The 10000-nt window shown below is 34.1% G+C and overlaps 2 protein-coding genes across 2 annotated transcripts in view; one reads left to right on the plus strand and one right to left on the minus strand.

Moving 5' to 3' along the window:
- LOC113820597 (triple QxxK/R motif-containing protein) overlaps positions 1-560 on the plus strand; it is a 2878-nt gene extending 2318 nt beyond the window's left edge. Inside the window, exon 4 of the mRNA XM_027372940.2 lies at positions 1-560. This exon is cut by the window's left edge and continues 728 nt beyond it. The gene's annotated coding sequence lies outside the window, so the exon portion shown is untranslated.
- Positions 561-2652: 2092 nt separating this feature from the next.
- The window catches only part of mRpL46 (mitochondrial ribosomal protein L46), an 8212-nt gene continuing 864 nt past the window's right edge, over positions 2653-10000 (minus strand). Inside the window, exons 2-6 of the mRNA XM_027372941.2 lie at positions 7459-7577; positions 6470-6674; positions 5100-5242; positions 3961-4092; positions 2653-3004 (exon numbers count right to left, since the gene is read on the minus strand). Coding sequence (XP_027228742.1) covers positions 2846-3004; positions 3961-4092; positions 5100-5242; positions 6470-6674; positions 7459-7577 — 758 coding nt within the window. The 3' untranslated portion in view covers positions 2653-2845. The remainder of the gene's footprint in view (positions 3005-3960; positions 4093-5099; positions 5243-6469; positions 6675-7458; positions 7578-10000) is intronic.

The raw sequence follows: 10000 nt of genomic DNA on the forward strand, positions 1-10000 counted from the left end.
TAATATATTTTGCTATTTGTCTAAGGCAGCTGTATTTCAAAGGCAGCACAAATTCTTGTAAAGGTTTGCTGTAATATTTTTTTTTTTAATTATTTTTGAAAAAAATATATTCTGGTTCAAGGATCATAAGATGTGAGAGATATTTGGTCCTTGTAATGATTATATCCCTATCGAAAGTTGCAAATTCTGTTATAAGGTAGTTGGTCTAGAGATAAATATGTCGTTGTTGGAAACTTATCTTGTGACATACTTGTTGATATGGTAAAGGGGAAATTTTATTTTGTTATAGTTTATCTGTAAATGTAGCATTTTTGGTATAAATATATTTCGTTTACAAGTAATGGTAAAGCATATGTGACAAAGCAGTAAATTACCATTGTTGTATTCTAGTGTTTTCATTTGTTATTCATATGTGGAATCTGAATAGTAGTGAGACTTTGGGAACAAATATCTTTGTGATAAAAGGATTATGCACAAATATAATATGTAAGGTACATTTTCTACTGGAAAGATTTACCACTTAAGTTTTTTTTATAATATGCAATAAATAATAAATTATATACACATACTTTTCTTACCCAAGATAAGCATATTGATTAATTTTTATTCCATATAGCATGTCAGTGAGATAGTCCATATCATTAGGTAACTATTGGCTGTATGTGAAAAAGGGATTTCTGAATACATTAATCTATAAGTGTGTGCATTCATGTATAAAGGTGTGTTTCATCTTATTTATGTTAACTGAATATAAAAACATAATGGAGTTCCTCGGAAAACATCATGATAATTAGTAGTGCATGACCTCTATAAGATTAAGACTTTATTTTGTGTAAATCTATTCATTTATCACTTTACCGAAGGGCATAGAATTAGCCATCATGGAAAGCCTACCCTTCATGACAGGCATGTGTATACATGTCGTAACTCGCTCTAGTGAGTGAGCGGGTAGGGCTGGCTGTACAAATCAAATGCCCTGCTGGAAAGGCTAGACGGTTGCCCATAGTAGCCAGATTGAACGCCTCATAGAAATTCTAGCCCTGATAGTTCAAGGTTTGTAATCCTCTTATACATACTAACTTAGCTGATGAGTAATTTTCTTAGAAATCACCGTTAACTGTGCCTAACTACTGAATCAATGTGAATTTCAGAAAAAAACACAACTGAATTTTAGGAGGGAGGGAGGGATTCAAATTAGTTCCTGGCAGTTACACTGGGGACAGATGTCAAAACTACTGATTATGTTAGTTTCAACTTGATTAAATTTGTCACACAATACAAAATACTGAGATAAAAAAAAAGAATTGTTTCGTGGCTCTGACAATTACCTGTAAGTGTCTTCCATTAGACCTATATAAAGTCATTATTTGCCTCAGCTTCATTCTCTATACATACTAATATATTTTTTTCATTCTATTCAATTGTAAAAGGGAGGAGTACATTAGATGAAAAACCCTGAACAGACAGTCATTTAAATTACAGCATAATTTTTAAAAATATATTCTCAACCCTTCATATGCTATTTATCCCCGTCAGCTGAAAGTATTGACATTTACCCTCTTTAATTGTATAATGAAAAAAACAGCCATCATAAATGTACAGAAAAAGGAAACCCTTAATATCGTAGGTTTGCACAAAGTCATTTTAATGAGGGATATTTTGACAGTATTTCAAAAGTTAAAGTTGCTAAATAGAGTCAAATGGACGACACAAAACTAATATTCTGAGCTACAGTATATCTTTTGGCACATTATCTTTGTAAAAACAGCCTTTGCTCTGGTTAACTTTCTGCTATGCTTATTCAAGTTTATTTTCTTTCATTATCTGTATTTACATTTTTTTTTCTAGTACACTTATTTCTAGCATAAAAGACCTGCCCTTTTAAGTCTGTAACTATCAATATATCATTGATATGCTAAACTACATGAAAGGAAATCTCTCTCACTACTCAAGTTTTTAGAAAATATGTATTCCTACATAAATATTTTCACATTCATACAATTCTGTTTACTTTCACTAAACATTAAAGTACTGCATGTGATATTACTTACTGAATGGGATATGGTTGTTTCATACTAGTAATATTCCAGTTTCTGGGAATATTGCACTAGATTTTTACTTTCAAGATTGTCTTCTAAATATAAGTACTTTATATAAATTCAAACACAAAAATAATAACTACCACTGAAAGGGTTATGAGTATATATTTATTTTCAACTTACCAGTGAGAAATCTTACATTAGGACTTCCGAAGCTGAGCCTCATATTAGTTACGTTCATAGTTTCTTCTGTGCCATTGTCCATGTGTCACTTTTCAGTTACCAATGCCTCTAGCCTACCTGCGAGAAAGCATCAACAGGCCTGAGAGTAAAAGATGTGTTCTCTGGGAGGTTGGGACAACAACTCATGAGATAAGCACATAACATTATCTCTGTAAACCTGTGCTTGAACTGATTCTGAATGGAATGTTGAAAAATAGAATAGTGAAAGTATCAACTTCATCTGTGACCCTGATTCAAAAAGGAATTACCGTATTTAATCTGCTGGTTGCGGATGATATGGCACGCATGCCATGTTCACAAAAAAATATTCATATATATATATTATTACACATTTCAAAAATGACATGCATGGTTGAAAGAAAATACCCAATTTTTTTTTTATATATAATGCTTTATTACAAAAACATCTTTTAAATATTTACATGGTCACAAAGGAAACCAAGGATTGCGCACAGCATTATGAGAGACGGTACCTATTTCACTCATACTGCGTTACAATGATATTCAATTGAAAACTTTGCGCTTGGTATATTATACAAGCTATTGACCAAGTGACATCCTGCTCACTTGTCTGATACCAGGAACCTTGACACAGAATCAGCATAGGATCGCTTCAATCTCTCATCCAGCTGGTCCTGAGAGAGCCACTGGTGCTCTATGACATCCTGCCCTGGCTGTACGTTTCCACTAGCTTCCCTGACCATTCCCTTGTAGAAGAATACCTGGGGGAGAAGACTCAAAGTTAGAAGAGAAGGGATTAAGCATTTTTTTGATAGCTGTGTTTCTGTTTATGAATTTGCAAGGTGGATAAAATGCATAGAGTGACTTCTTTCTCTGAAGATATTTACATTTTTTGTAACTAAATATCTCTTAATATACTGTAGCCTTACATGCAGCTTAGCCTAGTAACTGATCATCATTGAAAATTATTGTTTTCTCTACAAAGAAAATGTCATAATGTTGATAAATACTATGATGTTCCAAACTATTATACATATACTTATTCAAATATAAAGATTGAAGTATGTTTAACAATACTTCAGGTGAACAATTAGGTATGATTTACCCCAATTCTCTATGCAGTTACATTAACCAGCTGGATTACAGTCACTCCATGAGTGCTGGGGCGATGTGATGGTTTCTAATGAGTTCTTTGAGCTGGATATGAGTTGCTTGTTTTGAAAGTGCTTGCAAATGTGTTTAGTACATGATAAGGTGTTAGTAGGTGAGGATATATAGTTGAGGATGTTTGTGAATAACTATGTGATGTCTATGAGAAGTATGCTATGAATTGTGTTCCCTTTATGGCTATGTGTTCTTGTATGAGGAGGAATTTTGTTTCTGCAGTGAGGCACTTGGCAAGGTAGTGTATGTTACTGTTATGTAGAGTTACTCTGTATACCTTGTATATGGGAAGGAGTCTGGGATGGTGTGTAAAGTTTTGCTGATATAGACTGTAATGATCAATGGGATCTTATATATAATGTGTTTGGCCTGTGGAAAAGTGTAGTCTAAAACCCTACAGCTTGGTTGAAAGTGAAATGTGTGGTGTTGTGATCCAAAACTATAGCATTGAATGAAGTAGAAATGTTATCTGTCTCAATGTACTAGGAGGTAAAAATTCATATTATTTATTTATTTATTTATTGATGCAGATCAGAATATCATGCACCCCCACCTTTGCGCCAATGAATCCATCCTTTCGAGCCTGCTTGGGGAATTTGTATTTATAATATCCACACGGAGCATTGCCAAGAAATTTCACTTTTAAAGATGTACCACAAGTTTCTCTGACCACACGTTCACAAGTCTGAAAAGGAGAGAATTGGAACTATGTATCAACAAAAGCTAAATTTTTCCATATTTTGTGATCACCTCCCAAAAAATCATGTTAATCCTTTATGGATCATGTATGCTTCTGCCATGCTTAGAATGCTCTCTGGAAGTCATGATAATGAAGTGACATCAAAATCTGCAATTTCTTTTGAATCTCCTTTTCACTTTCAAAATAATCGTGTCAGAGTCTGGAAGGACCTTCTTCCTCAAAATGGTGTTGGGTTGATCACCAATTATGAAAATTGGGCCAATGGCTACAACAAAGTGACTAAAAAGTTGTCTTCACAAAGGAAGAGCTCACAATCTCCAAGGTCAGTGACACAACCAAGGACAGACTATCAATGTCAAGTTACTATGTAAAATTCTGAGGCATCTATGGGAGGACATTCAATGTAAACTGAACTATAGTGCAAAGGCAGTTAAGTATGCCCAAGTTTTTTTTTTGCGGACACATGATTGCCACTCCTTCCACAAGCTAATGATAGCATGTAAAGGCTCCAGAATAAATTTGAAAAAGGCTTTGGCACACTTGAAGAAGGGACTTCTTGGGAACATCCCAAGCATTGCAAAAGCACTGAAAGTAAAGTATCACTGCAGAAGGTGATCCATATAAAATTTAAAAAGCAAAATTTACATCAGTACAGACTTTCCTTTCCCCCTAAAGTAAGTAAATTTGAATCATGTATGATAAATTCGAAGCTTAACATGATATGGCATTTACTTTGATTCTAAGCTCTACAATGTAAGATAATCATATTCCCAAAAATCACTAGAAATAAAGTTTCAAGGAAGTCCAATGTTATACTGTGTTTCTATTTCAAAGGTGCTTTCTAGTGATAATTTTTTATAAAGAGCCAATCTGTCCCTAGATTTCACAGAAAATAGTCACAGATAAGACCTAGCCATCTCACACCACTGAAACTTGGGTCATCATTTTCAATATATCTAGAATTGATTCAGGTATTTCACTAACCATCTTACCTGTCTTAAGGTTTCTCCCGGTACCCAAGGAGCTTGAGGCAAGACCCACTGGTGATCGCTGCCCAGCTTCTGCTTGACTACTAATATCAGGGATCTTTCAAGGGCTCTGTTTAAACTGCTCAGATCATTTTTCTTATCAGCCTCTGAAACAATAACAAAATAAGCTTTCAAGTAAAACTGTTAGTACACTTCTTATAGGGATGATATAACGTTCAAATTGGCAATGGGTAGTTGCACTATCCATTGCGCTTTTGTTCCGTGAATCTTGTGTACACTTAGATGGCCCCACAAGCTTGAAGTTATTAAGATGTCAATTAGTAGGCTTACCTGACTTCACCTGATATCCCCATTCTTGAATTTGTAGAAGACAGGTTTATAGTGTTATTAACTCTTTATGTTCGGAAAGCATGATGCATATGCTATGGACATAGTTTAACCTTTTCTATGAATTTCTGAATCTCTTTTATAAGATACTGCTATCAGTACTCTAATACCGTTTTAATAATCATAATGTAAATAATAGTAATAGATATAATCTTAATATTATTATGAAAAGAAAAAATCTCCATAATCTAAGGAATGGGGCAATCACGTGAGGTCATGCTGGGCTACTATTTTAATTTTTTGTGGCTGAGCACTTTGGAACCACACATACCTGCATACAAAGGGTTAATATCATTACTATCATTATCATTATTGTTGACAATGGAATTATTATAGCAATTAGAAGCAAAATACAAAAATCTTTCAAAAAATCCAGCAAAAGGATAAACTGGGGAGTAACTGACTCCTTGGTGACCAAACCTTTGTGGAACCATCATGTGTTAGCAAAATTAATAAACTAAAATCATAATGGACATGAGATGCATGTACATGCTATCCTGACATCAATGGGTTAAATAAAAGATGATATCTGATAAAGGCTAACAATTATCATAATTTAGCTTGGACTTCCTTACTTGGTGATAAATTGCCAAAATATATCTTAAGTTACTTATTGCCTTTGCTTGAGGCTGACAATTGGTAAGCACTGCATCACTAGATTTAATGATAAAGATTATTTCTAATACCTAAAAGCTTTGCTCTATGTACTCTTTCTAACCATTGCATTAGTATTTTTCCCTATCTGTGCAGAGAGCTATTCTGAACATTTATTGGAATAACAAAGAGACAACTATATCCGAGACTTCCTTCCTAAAGTCTTGACACGAATATATGATTCCAATCCTCAAAACTATATGCATGGGGAGGAGGAGGAGGAGAAGTAGAAGAAGAAGTAGAAGAAAAATTAATACCAAAATTTAAATAACCCACATATAATCGTTGCATCATTTCAAGTAAATGACTCTTTAGGAGTGGAAAAGACTCACCTGTTGTAATTGGAGCTGGTGTGAAAGCTTTGAGCTCTTCAGTACAAGCGTCCTCAAATTCTACAGCTGTTTGTTTCGAGGCTTCTTCTATGTCTACTTCTTCTGTGTCTCCCAATTTCAAGAATTCTACTCGCATCAAATCCTGTTCATGTCTTAGTTCGTGGTTACTCTTCAGGGAGAGTTCCTTCTCCACTGTGGCTAGCATCTAGAAAATAGTCCAAAGGTTAGTCCATTTGTTTAGTTAGCTATTGTTTAACTACACTGAATTCACTCTCACACTAAATTTTAGCCTTCGCAGAAACTATGCTTCCTTAAAATAAAACAAAAAAACGATGGTTTAGATTTTGCAGAAAAAGAAGCTAAATCTAGCTTTTACCTTTGCAGGCCAATTTTCCCTTCAGCTATCATCTTGAGTGGCATCAAAGGTTCATATCTGGCTTTCCAGTATTACGTTACTAAAACTGGTATAATATACTTATACGTTTATTAAACTTTTAAAGATTATAAATGGTGATGCTGATGGAAACAAACTCCATACGACACTATTTTCCTTCACGGCGATCATAATATCATAGGCTAATAATTTTTCTAGTCAACCTGAGGGGCATTTATGATCATCCCAGGGGACACAATTAGCCTGGATACTATTAGTATGACACCCTTGGGCTTTTAATTCATCACAAAAATACAAAAGTAAAAAGAAAAAAAAGTCAATCATATAAAATGGGCAATTTTAAAACAGAAAATGCAAATGTGCCATTGCCCATACATAGGAGTGTGGTGGACTGCAAGCGGGCCCCTACTTTAACACATCTATGAATGATCTACTTTCTTCAGAAGTCATATAATTTTGGCCAGCTCTTAGTCTCACTAATAGCTCACTCTACAAAAGGACGCATGACTGAGTCTGGAAAATCACAATATCCACTTTCAAACATCCTTTTGTCTTCTGTTAATATGTGACTGCTAAAAATGTCAGTTGCTCTTACCTCTGAATATTGTGCTTCGAGGGGAGTCATTGGGGGGCAGACCACTGGTGGTCGTGTGATACATGCTGCTCCAACAATCTGCCATTTACCTGTAGCCTCGGCTGCTGTGCTTTGTCTTCCTGTAATGTGAAAGACGTACATAAATGTCTAAATAATTTCTCAACTAACAATTCTTTCTTCAGTTCTATTACAAATGAGACATAAAATAGAGGAGATACTGTATAAAAAGACCCAGTAAAATATATATAAATATTTTGTGATTGCCAGATTTTGGGGACCATGAAGGAACTATCCAAGGCTGCTAAGAGTGATGAAAAAAAGCTGGTTACCATTTGTCATTCACCCTTAGTGCATGGATGGCATGAATATATGCTATGTCCTATGTAATATGCTAGGTTATCTTACGATATTAATTATGTTTACACAGAGATGGCTCCACAAGTGCTTAGTCACTATAGCATCAATTATCAGTCCTACTTGTCTCACCTGTTTATCCTTTTCCTTGATATTCAGCAATATTATTTATTATGCAATAATGTTTATTACTATTATTACTTTAATAATGTTATAACAATCATAACACAACTACTAATTATAGCAGTACTAATATCAAACCTTAGAAAAATCATTTTCCAATAAATTCAACAAATGAGGAAATCAGGTGCAGTCAAATTTGGATATCACTTTATTTGGAATATTTGTTCATAATTATAATATTGAAAAATCAACAACGACAAAAACAATATACTTCTCTATTCTTGCATATGCTTTTTTTCTTGTTTTAGATCATAATCAAATATATATATGAACGTCTTTTATCTGCTATGAGTGGAATCATATTTGAAACAGATCTTGGTATTTTCAAGTATAAAAATACTACTTGAAGGTACTTGGCTTTAAATTTTGTTTCTCTGTGAGTCAATTTTCTAATGCTTTAATCAAGTTTAGAACCAGTTTGCTAACTTTGCAGTTTGTTCATGAGATCACACATGCACAATCTTCTTACCCATGGGCACATTTTCTAAAGAAAACTATCTCTCCAGGTACATGCATGTGCACAATTTAAGGTCAATGTACATGCTAAATTTCTGAAATTCAATTAATTGCATTTATTTGAAAGATATGGCCATGGGGATTTTTCCTCAGCATGATGCAGGATAAGTTTTCCTTGGTTGTTTATTGCCGTTCTGTCATATATGTTAGTTGTCACGTAGGTCCTTTATTTGTTTTGTCCTTGGTATGTCTCTGTTATTAGTTATGCTAATGATTCCTCAGTGCATCTTGTGGTTATCTCTCCAGGCTACCAAGTCATACTCTAAACAATATCAGGCACTTTTCATGTGAATTTGTAAGTTCCAATATCTAGTTGTTCACAGGGGCACAGTGTAAGTATTACATGCCACAATGGCTATTCAAAACAAAATATAACATGTTATTTGTCATCTACCACCTATGTAAAATGTGCTAAGACAGCCAAATTAGCCTTTTTGGCCCTAAAACAAAATACCACTGACTTGAAATTTATTTGATTTTATAGTTTGTTCTTACTGCAATGTTCAAGAAATCACATGCACATGTTCATGTATAATTTGCAATGCAAACTGGTCTCAAGTCAAATCATATGTGCATACACATCAGCAGTATTCAAGTGCACAATTTAGTTCAGGTAAATCATCTCTTAAGCACAGCAAAGTTTGTAAACTGGGTATGGAAAACATCAATAGACAAGTAAATCAATGACATAAAAAAATACAACGTGCTTTTGTGTAAATGGTATGGATTAGGGTTTTATGGAGAATTCTCTATAGTAAATCTTTATGGAATAGATGCACTAAGCTCATGCAAAGTGAAGATGAAATTTTTGTAGAGGACAAAAGGGAGTTGTGATTGGTTCAAGAGATAATCTGCAGTAATATCACAAATAAAAGAAAAAGATTGTGAAAAGCGACGCATAAGCATAAGGCCATTCGATGCTCTAGAGTTTCAGCTCTATTTTGCCCAGTCACAACAAGATTGTGATGTGGAGTTGGGGGCTTGTACTGTAAAGAATTACCTTCCACATAAATGGTTGCCAAAATATAAGCCTAACATGTGGCTCTTGGAAAATTACCAAAATCCTTTTTCAGCAACCTTCTTTGTCTGGCAGTAATAAATACACACTGCATTTTAGACATCATACATTCTAGGAGGACAGAGTTTGGTTCTCTATTTTAAGATATTAGGACAGGTGTTTTATAAACATTTAAAACAAACTATAGGTGACATTCATGTTACACATCATAAGTAATCCAGCAAAAACAATACTCTGTCTCCCAGATACTTTGCTTTCAGAATGAATTACCCACAAAAATATCAAAATATCTTTACCAATTATTCAGGATACAATCATTTCAAGCAATATCATGGCTTCCTAGGATTCTGAAACAGTGAACAAATTCCCTAATGCATATTCAGCAAGATAGAACTGGAACAGGTTTTCTATTTGAGGTTAAATCTTATTACAGTGCTTTCAAATTCAGGAAAGTTCTATCTAATAAACATA

The sequence above is a fragment of the Penaeus vannamei genome, chromosome 8, assembly GCF_042767895.1.
Source record: "Penaeus vannamei isolate JL-2024 chromosome 8, ASM4276789v1, whole genome shotgun sequence".
NCBI lineage: Eukaryota > Metazoa > Arthropoda > Malacostraca > Decapoda > Penaeidae > Penaeus > Penaeus vannamei.